The sequence below is a fragment of the Ambystoma mexicanum genome, chromosome 3p, assembly GCF_040938575.1.
Source record: "Ambystoma mexicanum isolate Mex_15411 chromosome 3p, UKY_AmexF1_1, whole genome shotgun sequence".
Lineage (NCBI taxonomy): Eukaryota > Metazoa > Chordata > Amphibia > Caudata > Ambystomatidae > Ambystoma > Ambystoma mexicanum.
Window position 1 is genome coordinate 389,088,188 of NC_090925.1, and position 19,546 is coordinate 389,107,733.

General features: G+C 42.5%; 1 protein-coding gene across 1 annotated transcript in view; it reads left to right on the forward strand.

Annotated features, from left to right (window-relative positions):
- LOC138579901 (piezo-type mechanosensitive ion channel component 2-like) overlaps positions 1-19,546 on the forward strand; it is a 2,232,767-nt gene that overhangs the window by 622,942 nt on the left and 1,590,279 nt on the right. The window contains exon 12 of the mRNA XM_069650129.1: positions 5,730-5,841. Within this exon, the coding sequence (XP_069506230.1) occupies positions 5,730-5,841 (112 nt within the window). The remainder of the gene's footprint in view (positions 1-5,729; positions 5,842-19,546) is intronic.

Consider the following 19,546-nt stretch of genomic DNA (forward strand, 5'->3'; position numbering starts at 1 on the left):
GGTTTCAAAATCTAGGATGAATCTTGTTTCCATTTGTCGAAGTTCTAATTCTCGGTTGCCCCCCCCTTCTTTCACGTGATGTACACCAAAGAATCTAAAACTTTCAATTTTACCTCCATGGGCTTCTTTAAAGTGTACTGCCAGTGGGTATGCAGCATCGAAATTCTTGATTGCTCTCATGTGCTGGAGAATAGTTCATTTTAGCTTTCCAATAGTACTTCCAATGTACCATAACTTGCACGAGCACATGAGAGCATATACTACAAATTCCGTGTTGCATGTAATTCTTGCCTTCAATTCCACTGTATGGCCCAATACTGGATGTGGTACTGTTCATGGCGTATTGACAGGCTTTACACTTTAAACACTTGAAGAAACCATTTCCGTTTCCGGTTAGCCCTGTACCGGTATTTGGTGTTTTAGTTACAGGTGGCATATAACTACTGACAAGTAGATCTTTAATGGAACAAGATTTTCTATACGTGATGTTGATCCTTTCTTCTAGGTGTGATGCCAGAACTTCATCCGATCGTAACACATTCCACTGTTGCTGGAGTATCTTGCGTATGGCACCCGAATGTGTGCCATATGTTAAGATGAGCCGAATAGCGTTTTATTTGTCAGTTTCTTCCAAGGCTCAATTTGTTAGGAGAAGTTCTGTTTGATTCAAGTTTCGAGCCTTTAGACACGCTCTTTCCAATATGGCTTTTGGATATGTTTGTTTCTTGAAGTTTGTTGCAGTTAATCTACATTCTTTATTGAAGCAGTCCAAATTTGAACAGTTTCATCGAATTCTAACAAACTCGCCATATGGAATGCTCCATTTCAAAGTGGTAGGATGGTTACTGCTTGCTAGTAATGGCATATTGGAGCTAGTCGGTTTACGATGGAGTTCAGTAATTATTTCATGTTTATTTGATTTTACTACAACATCAAGGAAGATGATTGACTCTCGTCTATGTGTTTCTGTGAAGTGTAATTTCAGATTGTTGATGTTTAAGATTTTCACAAAGTAAAGCCATTATTTATCATCTCCTTTCCATAGGATAAAAAGATCATCAATAAATCTTAGCCAAAGAACCACCTGGTCGGTGTATTTGCTGTTAATTTCAGTCCATACTATTGTTTTTTCCCACCAACCCATTGTTAGATTTGCGTAGGATGGAGCAAAGCTAGTTCCATGGCCGTACCCCTTAGTTGATAATAGAATTTATTGTTGAATAAAAAGACATTATTAGTTAAACATAAGTCTATATATATGTACAAAGGTTTAAAAAAAAATCTTTCACAAATTGCAAATCGAATTAGGCTCTCTTTATGTCTATCACCTTGACACATTCCAAGTATTAGAAGGTGGATCTGAAAGCAGCTTCCAGAGGCTCCAGCCTGGGGATTTGTCAGAGCCACCCAGATTTTACACCACCTGCTCTGATACTGTTGTGGTGGGCAGGGGAGGCATCTGCTTTGAAGTTCACTGACTCAGCTTCACACTTTGCCCAGACTCCCAGGTACTCTGCCCTTCCTCCCCCTCCTCCACCAAGCTGCATTTGATTGTTTCTTTTTGGGACACATCTCATGTATTTCTCTCAAGCGTGGTCGGCATTTGGACCACCTAGAAGTTCTTCAAATTCCTCCATTGAAGGAGCCCGCATATTAGCAAATATGTGTTCGTAAATTGACGACGTGAGGACGGCCATTTCCATGCAATGTCTCTGCTTATAAGTGTGCAAGCTCAAAACCAAATCACACGTTAGGATACCTCTTGCAACTGTAATTCACACCTCTGAAAGCAGCACTGTCTCCCTCCTCCTCCTCTCTCCACCACCCACAGCGCCCATAATGTCTCCTTCAGGGCCCACCATGCAGAACAAAAGCAGAGACAAACATGCAGCTTTTCACTAATTGGGCTTTACCTTTTACTTGATGGAGCTTGACATGATTTGGAAAGACTGGGGAATTACTTTTTTAAGTTGCTTCTTCGTTATTAGCAGGCCCTATTCTAATATGTACATGTTTAAGTAATTGGAGTTGTGGTGATGAATCCTTTTGTGTTTCAGTGCCTTGTTAGAGCCAGAAGACTAAAGATGGGCAGGCCCAAAGGGAACATTTGAAAGTACAAGTACACACATCCTAGTCTCCCCTCAATGTGATTGCATACATGCATAGTTTACTCTTGGGCAAGTCTTACTTACTTGGACCCTGCCGAACAAGCAATATCTATTAATGCACAAAAATACAAACTGTGCTGTTATTGAACAGTTTATATTCGGATGTATTCCTTTCATGGTTTACACAAAACATCTCCTTGAGACAACAAAGAAGAGAAATGCAATATAAAATATGGATGTACATATTTTAACGTGTGTTTTTCAATTAAAAAGTGTTTTTCTTGTCTACATAACTTAAATCTACTATTTGGTACACCCCTACTCTGCTCCATATGGCACCACTCCCTTCAATCTTTGAGCTTCAAGGCTTGGTTCCCGATTAACGTATGCTCAATTTGGGATTTTGGAAGACAATCTAAAGGTCATGGGTGTGACTAGAAAAGGATCCATTTGCAAAACAGCGTAAAAACAAGTGGCTCAATGTTTGCTATTGTGATTTAACAAAAGAAATAATATTTCTCTTGCTACTCTTGACAACGCCATGTTTTCATGTCCTACTTGGTCTCTACCAGAATTTTAGTAGATTCCTGTAGGAAATATATTTCTGCAATTGCTGCTTATTTGAATGCTCAAGTGGACATCTTTCCTCAAATAAAGAAGCAATGAGATACCATTTTGATGGCCTTCGCCAACTTCAATCTCTCCAGAATGGGATTTGAATGTGGTACTGGGGTCCTTGATGAATACAATGTTAGACTCTTCGGCCTCATGCCATGTGGATCTTATCTCTTAGAAGGCTGAATTTTTAATTGTTATAACATCAGATGGTGCGTCAGACGTTTATTTGTAGACAGTTACTTTTTTCACAAAGATAAGGTTGACCTTAGAATGGTTCCATCCTTTGTTCCCAAGGCCTAAGCAGATTTCCATCTAAAACAAGAAATAATTCTTCCAGTCTTTTGTATCAGTCTACACCTGGGGAGGAAATGCGCCACATTATAGATATTTCTAGGATGCTAAAATTCGACATTGAACATACAATAGCCTTAGGGTAATTATTGTAGGATAATGACCCACCACCAAGTTATCGCTCCCGTCAAAGCTGAGGGCCTTAAGTGGGGGAAAGGTCATTGTCCCAAGTGATAATTACCCCTCTCAAGATCTATAAGGCTATTCGCAGGTAGTGGTAGTGGCAATACATGTTTTGGAGTTTTGGCAGTGAAGTAAAAACATTCCTTTAATAGTGAGAATAGTCTATAGACAACCTGAGTTAGTAAATTATGACCCTTCTTCACCAAGCGATTTCCATTGGGGTTTTGCCATTATAAAACGCTTCTGTGAATTAGGCCCTAAATATTGTTTTATTCGCAGTGTTTATATAAGTGTGTCCTCATAGATTAAGTATTTTATTTATACACTTGGTTGAACTGGAATGGGTTTAGCATGAGAATTCATTAGGCGTCATGTAAAAGTAAACAGTTTATCTATAAGAAAGTAAAAGCATATCCCCATGTTTTAACTTTCTCTCTGGTGTGTTAAATAGGTTGTTGCAATGAAAGAAAGGTCTTCCCAGAGGGGAAACCTGCATGAAACCTGCATTGTGGTTTCTCTGTCTGGTTTCTCTGTCTGTTTTTGAAGTCAGAATTTTCAAAATGCTGTTAATACTAGTAGTTATTGACTGCACTCTGAACATTCTGATTGGTTGAGAGGATGTCAATAATGATCTCCATGTGCTAATAAACATTTCAGCTCATCTGTTTATCTTTGTGTTACTTATGGTGGTCTTAGCCATGGGAGGAAAGCTGCTAAAGCAACTTGAGCTAGTGTCTTTTATTGCTCTCTCCTATAATCTAAGGGCTCTCTCTGTTCCTCAGAGAGCTCATGCTGATTCCACCAGAGCAAAAGCTGCATCAGAGGCTTTCCAAGGGTACTTTTCCAATTTTTGGAAATCTGCTGCAAACAATGTGGGCATCTATGCATTCTTTTTGCAAGCATTATTCTTTGGACGATTTTTCTAGAAAGGATGCATCTTTTGGTCAAGAGGTTCTCACAATCTTTTTGCTTAAGCGGGCTCGCATATGCTGTCATTCCCAGGGATTTTAAGCTGTACAGCATGGTTTCCTACAAGCTGGGAAAGTAACGCAGAACACCGGAATAAGGACAAATGACCTTCTTGGTTATTCTGGTATTATTCGTTATTGCTTTCTCCTCTTCAAAACACTGACCATTCTTTCCCTCAAGCATATGCACTTATACAACCTGGTATATGGAGGGAAGACCTGTGGAATAAGACGTGGTGTTTGGTGCTGCTCTCTTTATAATGACAGGGTCAGAGCTTGAGGGGACGTTATGCAAAGAGTCCCATTTCAAAAGGCTTAAAGTCACAGCACCCATTTTTCTATGAGATGCTTTTCCAGACATGCCAGCAGTGTCAGACACTTCCCGGCCAGTTCCGGAGGAGGGGGACCGAGATCTAAGAGTACCGGAATAACCATGAAGGTAGTTGTTCTTATTCGACAAATATGTCAGTGATAAAAGGTCTTTAATCTTGAATCAATAAGTACATATTGAGCTTGGTACTTCATTTTTTACAACAACCATTTTAACATTTGAGTGTTCGCAAACATGAAATAATATATCTTCATATGAACAGTCTCAGGATTTGGCTGTGAAAATCAAAGGGCTGCATTGTCCTCATGCTCCTTTCCAGAAGTAAGGCTTATTGTCCCCAAAACAGGGAGCATTGCAAATTTGTAGAGGAGGAAGGGCTGGAAATAGAGATGCCTCTGCATATGGGGCTGTCTGCATGACCAATCACAAATGCATAGGCATCTTTAGAGAATATTCATAGAATGTTAAATGTGTATTATTCAATGATTTTCGTCCCATTTAATGTAATTGATTATAATAGGTTTCATCAAAATTCTATTTTATAAGTCTCCTTTTTGTTTATGGTGGTATGCTCACATTTAGAATGAAATAATCTTCTAGTCTCATTCTATGCCTATGATTCATGGCTTATAAGGTAAGCTCCAAGCATTCTGTCCAATGAGGGCAAGTAGCTAGAAGACAGACTAGGGGCCTCAACACAAATTGGGCAGTATCCCAGCAGTAAATCAACTGGGATACCTCCCAACACCATTACCGTTACCGCAACTTGACCCAGCGCTATTAGATCACAAGTTGCAGTGGCGTGTAAGTCCCCATTCCTTTTGAGTCCATAGGACTCAATGGGGCATTTTTGGTGCAATAACCACAGCGATAATTGTGCTGCGGAAATTGAGCTGAAAAAGGGTGGAAAGTCAGTGCATTCACCTCCAGTCCTCCGAGTTTCCCCCGAACTCGGGATTGGGCAGAGTGGTAATGCGACAGAAATAGCATTACCACGGCATTTTTACTGCACCGCCCAACCCCTGATGAGGCCCTAGGTTGTTAATACCTTTATCTCTGGACTAACTTAAAGACACATTTCTAAAATCAGCAAATTCTGCAGGGTGATTTCAGACCTTTGATGCAGTATCTATTTATTGGCTACTGTTTGTCTTATTTAAATATGCTGCAATTTTATTATTAATTCTCTGGCGCTACATACATTATATACATACCTTTTCTGTGTTACAGATTTTCTATGCCTTTACATTTTGGCTCTTGCTACGACAACATCTAACAGAACGACAGAAGAAGATAGACGAGAAGGAGGAGTCTCTCAAAGAAGTAAGCGTCGAAGAACGTGGTAAGGATGGAGCAAGTTCACACTGATTTAAAAGCTGCAGTTAAACTCTCCATTAAACTCGGTTAGAGGAGCCTATTAACAAAATACACATTTAACAGTCTTTTATATACAGCTCTTAACTGATGTGTTTTTGCAAGCTTCTGATTGTAGTAACAGCAGTGAGGCACCTGGAGACAAAGTAGTTTTGTGTAGGATCATACAAGATGGAACAAGGCTGTGCATTTTATGACATGGACCATGCTACTGTGAAACAAGGAATTACACAAATTAAATCACAGCCCTGGCTCCAGCCAATCCGATCAATGTGTTGTGATGTAATGTGAGAATCATTTGTATAAACACACAGCTTATACAAAATGCTTAACGCTTAAGGAAATGCAAGCCCCCATAGTCATTTATATTTTAAATGTGACCAGTTCATAGCAAAGACTTTCTTTTTGATGCTTTGTCCCTCCATAGACATCTATGGAAACCCCCAAAGTGTTCCTGTTGTTTTGAACCTATCCTGACTTTTGAAGGTAAGTAAGGCATTTTTGCTTCACTTTGCTTGCTAAGCACATCTGTTTTGGGTGTACTATTCTGTTCCATTGGCTATCTGTGCAGGGGGACTCTGAACTCTACTGTGGAATTCCTTGTTTATTTTACACTACACACATCCTGTAACACGCAGTGAAGTGTGGTAGGGATACTTTGTGTTCCTTTTCCTTTGTCTTTTTGACTTTGATGGTTATTTGCAAGCTGTATCCAAGATGGGCTAGTGGCAGTGAATATTTTCCTACCATGTTTTTATAGTCTTGTCTACACTTTTGCATTTTACTGCGTAATGCCTTTTAGAGTACCTTTTAGAGTACCATATCCTCAAAAAATGGCTCTGCCACAAGATTTCGCCCTGTCCTTTATCTATCTTGTATTTTGGCCATCTTTCTGCCCTCTGAGCCACATTTGAGATATATATCAAGCCCTTTTACGGGCAAAGCCTCTATTCTCCTGTGCAAAGCAGCGGTATATGTTTGTGGCCAGATGTGGCGCCTGGGATTGTCTGGCCTCAGTCCACATCCTGGCCAAAATGTGTCTGTTGCTGAGCAGATGGGTTTGCCGGAAGCTGTCCATGATTGGGCAGCCCATGCCAGTTATAATGGTGCAGATCGTTAACATTGTTAGCCCCTCCCTCGCGCAGCGTTCCCAGCTGTCAGTCCCTTTCTCTGCATCAGACAGGAGGGAGCCGACCACAGCAGTTGTACTGTGTTGCACCAAAATTGCAGACCAGCACATGCCCAAGAGGTTCCGTCACTGTGCAAGTTGCTCAGGAAACTTCATTTCCACTGACCCACACAGTCTTTGCCTCTCCTGCTTGGGAAAAGACCACCTGTAGCAGTTCTGCAACACATTTCGCCGCTTTTCAGGGAGGACCCTGGTAGCTTGCTTAGCAGGCTGGGAACAGGTAAAAGATCTTCAAAAAGGACACCAGGCACGGGAGGCAACCTCTTGGGGTTGAAACTGCGTGGGAGGGCTCCTATGGACTTGGCTTGATGCAGCACACAGACAAGGTCCTGCACAGACCTATCACCTTGCACCGAAACATCTGTGTATCCGCGTGTGAAGTGGGAAACCCCATACCGCGCAGCACTAAGCAACACATCCTACCCTGTACAGAACACAGGTATGGGAGGGACACACCCCTACTAAGATGGATCCCGCAGCATCACCCCGTACCGGCTCCTTGTAGCCATGACGTGGGAGGTAGGAATCTCCTAGCAGGGATGCACTGCATCTCAGAAGGGCAGACCTTTATCCGGTGCCACTTGAACACGTGTATTCTGTAGATGGGTATGGTGACCCGCACAAAAGGAAGAAGCACACTTCTTGCCTACCAACAGCCTCAAGAGTGTGCAGCGGCAGGGAGATGTGGAGGTAGGAGAGACCGTCCCAACCACTCTCTTTACAGGCATACTAACGAGCTGACAGATCCATGCTACAGACAGGTCAGCCGAAAACGAAGGCACGGGTCTTCATGTAAGGATTACTCGCATAGCAAAGCCAGGAAAAAAAACAGGCTACAGCGGCTTTGAGATTATCGCCTGGTACGGAAAGCCTAGTTACTAGCAGGGGCATGGACATAACCAAGCCTCAAAGCGCACAACCCTGCATTGGTAGGGAGCGCATTCACTCTTTCAAACCCAGGGTGAAGCGGACAGAGCCCAACAGGGACCCATTCCAGGAAATTGCAACGTGGCTTCCTATTCAACACGAGTGAGTGGCTGCTAGCCATACACAACTGCTACTATCAAGGCCCAACTGGTCCACTGTAAATGGACTTAAAACAGGACCAGCAGAAGAGCCCTTGCTTAAAAGGTTTAAGCAATTCCTCACAGGGCCAGATATGCACACCTTTTTCTGGCATAATCAGGCCCATTTTACAGCATCCAATTGCACCAAGCCCCTCTGAGATTGGACATCAAAAGGATGCATCATGTCTGGGGGAAAGGCCACTGGCACCATAAGCAGTACCAACAGGAACTTGTGCTCCCATCGCAAAACCAAAACTACCCTCCAGGAAGGATAAGGACCAGGATGATGGTAAACAATCAGTCCAGTGTTTTCATGACAGAATCCTAGACATTATAGAATATCTGGACCTACAAACCCCTGAAGGACCCCCGATGGAAACAGGAGTACTAGCCGTGATCCTCTGTAGAAAACCGGATTAGTCAGTTATACTGATACAGCCAGATGTTCATGCGCAAGCAAAGAAAATATAGGAAAAGCCACATAATGTGGCCACAGTGAATAATAAATTGGACGCCTGGTTCAGGCAGCCAATGACTTAGAGAAAGGCAGAGGAAGGCAAATGCTCTCTAGTTTGTAGAAAGAGAGGGAATCGAGAGAAAGAAACACTAACACATGAGTTACCTCTTATTGGTGTGCTCTAGTAAAGGCCCAATTATGTATCTGTGTGGTTATAATGCAAGTGGTTATTAGTTTGGTATATTTAACAGAGAAGGCAGAAATGTGTAACAAAAAGGAATACAAATTTAATATTCATAATCAATGGGAGGCTAAGGAGCAGGGTAAGCTCTCACAGTTGATGCTGGAGGCCCTGCTGATACTACCTAAGGATGGTAGAGACAAAAGAGAATGTGTCTCACACCATCCTTTGTCAATGATAAATGTGGATATCAAGATTTTAAGTAAGATACTGGTGGGACGCTTGGCAACAGTTATGCAGGGGCTGCTGCATCCGGACCAGACATGTTTCATACCAGGCAGGTCCACTTCAAATAATCTGTTGCCTTTGATCCTGGATAAGTATAGGAATGTGTCAGAAAAGGTGGCAGTGGTGAGCTTAGATTCATATAAAGCTTTTGATTTGGTTGCCTGGGAATTTCAGTGGATGGTGATGAGAATGATGGGGCTGTGGGGCCAATTTACCAATTGGGTAAAGCTCCTATATGGGGACTCTGCCTCGAGAGTGCATTTTAACAGGGTGGTATCGCAGCCTTGGCCTGTACAGCGGGCTACGCGTCCAGGGTGCCCGTTGTCTCCCTCAATTTTTGCTCTGATCATTGAAGAAGTAGAGAGAAACAGAGCTGGAGTTATTCTATTTAAACATGATTGTCTTCAACTGTTTACGAAAAGCAAGATGATTCTCTATCTTGCGCATCTGTGGTGGAAGAGAGTTCCACATAGAACAAATGGTTTCCTAATTAAGGAAACCCGCGTCCCCTGCACACTATTCTTTTGAGATGCCCAAATTAATCTTTGACAATTCATCTGTTTATCAAAAAAACTGTTATTTCTTGCAATTATAACAAAGGAACATTCAATATTTGATCTGGCCCAACGCGTTTCGAGTGTTACTTTCACTCTTCATCAGGGGCAAACATTTTCTGTTTTCTTTATACAATAATTAATCTCTAGAGAGAAAATAGATTGATGATACAGTGTTAGTAGTTAATTCCAATACTTAATATTCATTTGTGCATATAAGGCAAAACAAAAACTTTTTTAACTAAGGAAAAGCACATCATGTGTTCTTGCTGTATTAATCATTACTGCATTCTTTTAGCTCAATATCAGTAGTCATTATTTAACAAAGGGAAACATCATTATAGTTAATGACCAATGCTAGGTGCCTACATAGGTGAATGACAAACTTAACTTTTCGTTGATAGAGCATGTAAAGGTAAGTAATGAAATAGTTATTATTGTTAGCAATTTCTCTAAGGTAGATATATTAGGGTACTTACTTAACAAGCAAAAAAGTGGTTTCCCAGTGTGGGCAATTCCACTTCAAACTGATTGGTAGTGAGGTGGAGAATCCTAGTGCTTCCTAACCTATAATGAATAATATAATTAAATGGTGAAATAGCTTGGCCAGAATAGACAGCTTAGTGGTCATACACTTACTTGTAACAGTAATAAATGGTTCCACAGACAGGCATCTACTGCATCTCTGTGTGAGGATACTGGGGATGGTAGGTGGTCCCTCTCTAAAGGCTGAAAAAACAAAATAATAATTACCAGGGGAAAGGTGAGATAAAGCCATACGAGCTGGAGGGCTTAATGTGGCTAAGCAGAGGATAAACGGCTTGCCAGGTCTACTTACAAAGAAGAGTTGGATTATCCAGAAGATGTTGGATGTGGCTGTAACAGGAACATCTCCATCCGCTTCCATTTGAATAGGGAAGCAGATCAAGTATTTATGCTCGCGGGTGACGTCATGCGCGTGGTGATGTCACGTAGCGGCCATTTTGTATGTTTATAGTCATTTCGCGCATGCGTGAGAACGACGGGGGTTACGTCAGAGTCTAACAGATGACTGAAGAGAAGTTAATATATATACAACCTGTGAGTATATTTGACCAGCCTAGATACCAAGGCTGAGCACTTCTCCTCCGCACCTCAAATTATATTTACCCTTAAACTAATAACTTTGAGTTTTGTTAACTTATTGTGAACCAGGTGTTCATGGTGGTTAAAAAACTGTTGCGTGGAAGAGAGTTCCAGGCTTGAGCACCTCGGATGTGGAAGGCCCGTCCTAGACCACGAGATCTTTTTATCCGGGGCAAGACCAACAGAGAGCCAACCGAAGATCGTAAGCTTCTTGTTGGTTGATAGACATTGATCTTCTCCTTCAAATATAAAGGAGCGTTTCCAAAAATACACTTATGGCATGTAGTAAGCATTTTAAATTGGATACGGGCTGCCACTGGAAGCCAATGAAGCCGTGGGCCTGCAGATAACAGGGGATCAGCATTGTATTTCTCTATATGTGGATGACACGCTTCTATATGTGAAGGACCCAGTGGTTAACCTCAGCCAAGTTATGGCAATGGTAGGTGAGTTTTGGAAACATTCAGGGTTGTTAGTTAACAACTCCAAATCTGCGATTTATATGTTACCAACGGAAGTGGGCAGAGATCTATTGCAGTTTGGGATGGAGATCCCAGAGTGGGGATTTCAGTATGATAAGCGCTGATTAGTACTGGTTGTACTGGCAGAATATGGAAAACGTAGTGGCTGCCTTTGATATGCTAGCAGATTTCTGGGCACAATTTCCACTTTCGCAGCTCTCCCCCCTGCAATTGTGAAGATGATTAGATTTCCAAAACTGTTGTATGTCTTCAGGTGATGCTGATGATCATACCAGCAGCCTGCACTCAGGCTCTTCATAGGATTATGTCCAGATTATTGGGGAAAGGGGCCGTCCCAAAGATAGCACTTATCACCTTGCAACTACCAGTGGGCAGGGGAGGAATAGGGGTACCGGACTTCAGGTCCTACTATTGGGATTCAGTGTTGCAGCACATGGTAGACTGGTATATCCGCTCACATGGAGACCGACTCACGGATTGGATCATGGCTGACTCAGCTCCTCTAAAGGTGATGAAGTTAATTGGGGGGGACATTGGACAGCTTTCATCACCCGTTAGCACCATTATACGACGTGGTGGAAGGCCACCAAAGTTCCAGGACAGAGTTTTCCTTTTATGGCTGAGCTTCCTCTGACTTGTAGCAGGCTGGGCACACACTTCAACAGCCGGGTAGGAGGACCATTGGGTGGCTGAGCCGAGGAGGCCTGGTCAGGGACATCTATAAAGGGGATAAGGTTATAACATTTGTAGAATTTAGAGCTGCTCACCCCAATGTGCGTCTTAATTTTCTGGAATTTGCAACCATAATGGAGGGTTGGGGGGTGAGATCGTTCTGGGAGAGTTTCCTGGACAGGCCGCGCACACACAGGATGAATAAGGTGTTGGTGCGGCTGGCGGAGGGAGGTAGAATTGTTTCTGAACTATATGCAGCGGATAGCCCTGAACTGGATATTAAGGCAGTGGGCATGAGGGGAAAATGGCAGAGGGATATAGAGAAGCAATTTTCAGATGAGGCATGTAACAGGGTTCTCATGTATTAGAAGCAGGTTTCTAGGAATGCATGCTTTCAGTGGATACGATACTAGATTGTGTGGCAAGCTTATGTTGCTCCAGTAAGGGTGAATAAAATGGCGGCCAGCATGGATCCATCTTATTGGAGGTGCCAGGGAGTGACTGGGATGTTTCTGCACATGTGGTGGGACTGTGACTGTAACAGGGACTGTGACTGGCTCTCTTAGTGTGCGTTGCACACTTAACTATCGCGATGGCTACTGGGAGTTGTAGTGCTTTAATAAGTCTGTCCAATAAGGTGGCATACTGCACTGGAGTGCTGTCCGCTCAGAGGTAGCCCCTCCTTTTCCAACATGCTAGCCCTGCATGTACTGTTGACGTCACATAGGCGCAGTCACTGTACACTGTTACTTCCTGGTCTGTGTGGTTCTCGAGCATGACAATCAGTGCCACTAATTCTGCAGCCTGTGCTGAAAAGTGAGACGGTAGTCGTGCACTTATCATTACTTTGAATTCCCTGTTAGATTTGTGCCTTAACACAGCGGCACCTGAATATCTTTGTCCATCAGATTGATCGATCCTCGAAGACCCATCAATAAAGAGAATCTCCCCAGCTGCCAAAGCATTTTCTTTCACCCTCGGGATCTCATCATAGAATTCTTCATAATTTGAGCAGTCTTGTGCATGCTTGTCTTCTGTCAGTGGTTCAGCTACAAATGTGGCAGGGTTCACCGTTTTACATCTGACTATTTTAATCACTGGATTTGATATAACTACCTCATAAGCAGAAGCTCTTTGAGTTGTCAACGTATCTTTGGGTTTCTCAAAAAACGTAAATAATGCATGCTCGACAAATAACGTCATTGATCACCCCATCACTATGCTGGCTGATTTGTCGATAGCGAACGCGCGGCTGCCAGCGATTGTTCACAGGGGAAGTGACCCCTCATTACTGGGTCCAAAATCCCACTATAATATGCTAGAGGCTTGTATCCCAACGTAGTTCTCTGCATGAGTACTGCTGTCATAACTGTTCCAGTTGTGTGCAAAAATAAAAATAATTCCTCAGAATAATTAGGAATCCCTAAAACTGGAGCTGTGCAAATTGCTTTTTTCAACTCATCAAACCATTCCTCCATTTCCTCAGTCCATACAATCTTTTCCTGATTTGCTTGAGCCTTTTTCAGGGTCTGCAACAATGGCCTTGTTTATGAACTATAATCAAATACCCATGCTCTTACATAACAGCATAGCCCCAAAAATTGTTATATATGCTTTATCGTGTGTGGTTTTGCAGTTTTCAGAATTGCCTCAGCCCCTTCAGGTGTGACTTTCTTTCCCTCATGCGAAATTAACTTTCCTATTACAATACTTCTGTCCGACAATACTGTAATTTCTCTTTGTCCACTTTATATCCTTTCTCTGCTAGAATAATCATTAGCTGAACTGAGTCACGTCTGCACTCCTCCTCTGACATCCTGCAGACTAAAATATCATCCACATATTGCAAAACAACACTCAGCAAATCAATATTGCTTAAGTCCATCTGCAGGACTCTATTGAAGATCGATGGTGACTCACAATAGCCTTGGTGTAATCTTGTGCTTTTCAACTTAGTCTGACGGAACGTAAATGACATCAGATCTTGAGAATCTTTATGCATCGGGATTGAGAAAAACGCATTTTTCAAGTCAATCACCGTGAAATATTGCGCCTAAATAGAATCGTCGCTGGGTTGGCAACCAGAGGAAACACAGCCTCTACAATCTGATTAATTGGGCGCATGTCTTGCACTAAACACCACGACCCTCCCTTTGATTTCTTGATCAGATACACCGCAGTATTGCATGGTGACTCTGACGTCATATCAGGCTGAGAGAAATCCTGTGTCCGCGGAAGCTGCTGAACCCCCGACAATCCCCCTGAAATGTAATGCTCAGAACCAGATTATACTCAGCTCTGTTAACTATACCCCAAAGGGAAAGGGGGAAGTGGATAACATAAGAAACACCAGGCTGGCGACGTCTAGAATGCCTGATGCAGAACTTGCAGTGAATACATAAAAAACACACAAAATCCTCAAATTACTTAACTAACCTTTTGATTTTGAAAACTCTATATCCTTAACTAAAATGTAAGATTCGTACCTGGTTCTTCTCTTTAAGGATCTTAGAGAAGAGTGGAGTAATTGCTTATAAAATCTTTCTACCTTTATTTTGCTTTGAAGGTTTTGAAGATAACAGCAACTCCTTTGAGTAGCCTTAAGAACCTTGACTCTTGCCTTTAAAAAACTGTATATTGTTCCAGTTATGATGGGCTTAAATGAATCCTGTTCTTCTTTCTTTAAAAATGAATTTTAAACCAACACACGTGAAAATAAAGTACATAGTCTCGTTAAGAACTTGCAAACTTGTCCAAAGTTTGTAGAAACCTTTTCGCGCACACACACGCAAACATTTATATGCGCAGAACTCACGCTGAAGAAAATACACGCAGGAGAAAACACGCTAAAACACACACGCTATGAAAACACGTGCTGAAGAAATCACATAGCAGTCTTTTCTCGCGCTTGCGTACACGCGCTATGAACACCCGCGCTATCTACACACGCGCTGTAGAAATCAATAAAGCAGTCTTTTCTCACGCTCGCGTACACGCGCTATGAATACACGCGCTATGAACACACGCGCTGTGGGTCACACGTAAAGTCTTCCGTAGCTCGCGCGCGTTTAAGAATTACACATTGAACTATTAACAGTTTAACATTACAGTTCTACTTATGAATTTACATTAACTTTCTCCAAACGTCATAATTAATTTGAGCAACAGATTTACATATCCAAATAAAGTCACTTAGCTGAACAATGTTACTTCCAAAAGAACTTCCAAAAACTCTCCGGTGAACCTGGATACTCTCCTGAAACAACCCCGAATAAGTAGCCGCTCGACTGCCTGGATTTGAAAGTTCAAATCCACTATGCCTAAGACTAAAGCAGGAGCAGCTACAAACACGTCCTCTCAGCTGGGGTTACGATGATGAAAGGCAGAGAGTGACAGTTTAGAATGTTCATTGTTGTCCTGCAGATCTCTCTTAGCCAATCAAAGCTTCTATTGTAAAGCTCCATCTTGCCTTGGGACAGAGCCAGGAATCTGTATTGAAAAGTCAAGGCCAAACCACTATAGTATAAAACCTCTAACCCACACAGAAATAAAAAGGGAAAGTATTGAAAAGTCAAGGCCAAACCAACTATAGCATAAAACCTCTAACCCACACAGAAAAAAAAGGGAAATATAAGAGGAAACCTGACACGTCACTAGAATACCCTGATCCATCGTGGCGGATATCATCTTAAAAATACCTTTGTCTGCCTCTTGAGACATGGGATACTGTCGTGCTCAAGGTAAAATTGCTCCTGGTTTCACTTTGATCTTAACTTCTCCAATCCCTTTTAATAGGCCTACATCATAACGGCCTGTAGTCCATAAAGGAGCTGGCACTTTCGCCATGTCTTCATCAAAAAATGTGGAACAATGCCACACTATCATCATCCCCTGTGGAACCACGCGTCTTTCTGCCTTAACCCAATATGTAATCCTTATCTTAAACACTACTTCATCGTCCGATGGGTTATCTTTAAATATATCCTCATCAGTGACGTCAGTTAATCTGTAACCTTCTCCAATAGCGATCACTGTACTCCATGATCTGCCGGTATGATCAAATCCTATGAGCATGGCGAATTCCCCTCGCACTACAACTGCTTGTAACTCCAAGAGAAAAATTCAGCCCCCCCCCCCCTCTTGGTCCATTGGAATCTCTCGTCTAAAGAGAAATTCATCAGGTATTCTCATGGTATTACCAACTAAACCAGGCAACCACGTTAACAGAATACGCACCTTATAATGAAACACTTCTGGTTCTAACGGTACTCCTCGTATGGCTATTTGCCCTGTAAATGCCATATTGAATTCATTTACATTCAAATGATGTATTCCTGGTGTAGAAAACACTATGCCTTCATCAGTGAAAGAAATCGTCATATTCAGTTTCGTCATTAAATCTCGATCCAGAATATTAACTGGTCTCTGTTTTTAATACAACAATGGACCAGGCATATTACATTCTCCTATAGAGACTCCCAATATCTCAGTAAAAGGAACTCTACTTTTAGCTCCTGTGAAACCCTGAGCCTTCATGGGATTTCCTGACATTAAAAATGTTCCCTCTCGTATACATGAGCGAGTCGCACCGTGTCTACTAAAAAAGAAAAGGATTTGCCTCCTATCGTGACGTCAACCCGTGGTTCCTCTTGAGGATTAGGCGTTACTGAACACATCAGGTCACCCACTGAGCTGTCCTATTGTGGGTATATACTTATCCCTTTGCCCGTGAAAGGATTCCCACCGTCGATTGTGACACCCCATACTCTAGGAGTCAATAACTGTCCTGTGTTTGAGCTCTGCTGTATCTGCATGGGTGCATGTTGTGAGTGCCTTTGCCGCGGATTCAATGGTGCTTGCTGTGATTACAAAGCCTGTTGCATTCGCTGTGCTTGTGTCTGATATACTGTTTGATCTTGGGCAAACCCGTCCCTATTTTTTGAGCTATATGCTGGAGGATAAACTGTTCCCCCACCCCTCTTGAGAATTGCCCATTCTGTACATACCCTTGGATTCCACATGTTCCATGCTATATGTTATGTCATTCTACATGTCCAACATACAGAAGGGAGTCTTTGAATTTGCCCTCCCTGCATGTTTTGGTCATCATTTTGCATAGGCTGAAATCCACATTGGTTATTCTGGAAGCTTCCATGATTATTCTGGAAGCCTCCTCTTCTGCAGAAGTTTCCCCTACCTCACAGTTTAAATCCATTCCCTCCTTGATCGAACTGCCGTTGGTTATTCGCATGCGGCATACCTGCTGTTTGCTGTGCTCCTGACCCTTCTTCACTAGCTAGCATTGCCCGTTCTATAGCATACTTAGATAGCTTCTTCTGCACTAGCCTAGCCCCCTCAATCTTCCTAGCATTGTCTCTCTTTTGGTTTTTCTTCTGCAACAATCGGCAATGATGTGCAATGGTCAACTGTATTTCTGGCCATGGTTGTGCCTCCATACCCACCGGTTTCGTGAGCTGTCTCTGTAGCTTATCTGGTTATCCCTGACACAATATATGATAGAATACAGGTATGGATTTTGCCCACGGTTCCCGCGTTTCCAAACTCCACTGCTCTTGAAAATTCTGAATGTAAATAGGCGGATCCTCTCCTTCCTGCATCTTTCGTGCTATTATAGCTCCCATGTCCAATGTATCAGGCTACTGTTCTGTAAGCGCTTTCCAGACTGCCGCTGTACAATTATTAAACAGCGCTCCATCATGAGCTGTGTTCTGGGCAGTGACACCTGCATATCCTGCTCTCGACCAACTGTCGTCAGCTCTCTTCCCCAAGTATAGCTGCTGGAAGACCCTTAATGTTCCCTATGGCTAGCGTATTTCCTCCTGTAATTTTTTCTAATTCATAGATCCATTTTCCGACACCCGGCGTCAGACTCATGAGTTTACACCTTAAATTATCCATATCCATCTGGGGCCATGGAATATACTGCGGTCTGACTCCTCCTTTTTCTAACAATGGGAACTGTGAGATCCCAAAAATGCACTTGTCCCGCATCGTCTGCCTGTCCATAGCAGGGACAATGGTTCTGCGCCCTCTTCTTACTGGTAATTACCTTAATCTACTCACATAAGGTAGCGAGTCCCCCCTCACACTATTGGATCGCCCATTAGGTCAAACTAGCCGCGCCAGTGGTTCTGGCGTCCTCGGTTTAGGTAGGTCTAGATCTGACCATCTCACTTCCTTATCTGTCTGTAAACATCCTTTGGGACCACATATACTAGTGTCCTCCTCCCCATGGAAGGTTGCTCTGTCTTCGTCTGACATGTCTTGTCCCCAACTAGTGTGGCTTCCCTCTTTCTCGTCTCTATTCAGAGTCAGCCTGTCCAAAGATCAGGCTCCATGTTTGGGGCTGAACAATCCTTCTTTGTCTCGCGACTGTGCGCCCTTAATCGATCATAATTTCCTTTACCTTTTGACTCACTTTTGGTCCTCATTTCGTAATAGACCTTATCGATTTTCTCTCCTATAGCTCCTATGTCAAAATTATCCTCTAGATCTTCTTTAGAGGTTCTGGCATTGGTTCTTGCATCGGGAAGAATTCCTCTATGTCCTCCCATGCCACTACTGGACCAGGTTCCATTAACTCTTTCTCCAATGCGATCAATGTCGCGTGCCCTTTGCCTTCTCTTTCGTTCCAGTTCTTCATCAAATTCCCTTAGTTTCTTAGATTCTTCTCTAACCCTTTTGTCTTCCTGTCTTTTCACTTCTCTTCTCTCGTTTGCTCTATGCACTTCTTCATCTCTTCGTCTTTGAATTATTTTATCTCTTAATTTCTGTTCTTCCTCTTTTCTCTTTTCTAGCTTATCTCGTTCTTCGATTGCTCTCTGCCTGTTGTCATATTTACTATGCTCCTCTGCTTTTTCTTCCTTCCTTAGCTGCTCTTCCTGATACAGTTGCTCTTGGCTCTGTCTATTCTTTCTTTTGGTCTCTTCTTCTTTTAATAATTACTCCTGTTCCCTATCTTTTTTATCTTGCTTGTCCTGATCTTTTGCCTTACTTCCTCAATGCTCTTTCCACCAAGTTTGAACAATATCTGGCCGCCCATACATTTGTTTGTATAAGCGCTACCTCATCAGTTTTGTCTTTTTCTCCTTTTCATCTCTTTATTTCTCTTTTCATGTCTAAAGACATACCTGGTTTGTCACTTCTCTCCTTGTCCCGTGGGACTTTAGGGATTACATCCCTCTCTTGAGTTTTTTCTGGACTCTCGTCGCTGCTATATGCAGGCGACTTATGTATCAGATTATTGTACCCTGTCGCTGCTTTAAGCTCTCTTAACCCCTTAAGTGCCAGGCTATTATGTAAGCCTATTCAAAAAGGATGAGCATACTCGTCCTTGGCACTTAAGAGATTGAAGGATATAATCCTTCATCTTTTGTACTTTCACCATTTACTTCAGATGCAGTAGGGGGAGCAGAGGGCTCAAGACCCCCCCTCTTTACACAGGTTCCCGTTCCCCCTGGTACATTTTCCAGAGCTCTACGTTAGCTAGCCTCTTTTCTAGTTTCTTTCCCGTATATGCTGCATGCAAATATGTTGTCATGTGCTGCAAAATTGCTTTGGAAAGTGATCCCCTTTGTGGCCATGGCATGAACATTTTGTCTGCCGTACCCTTAACCCATTCTGCACCATACTGCTTA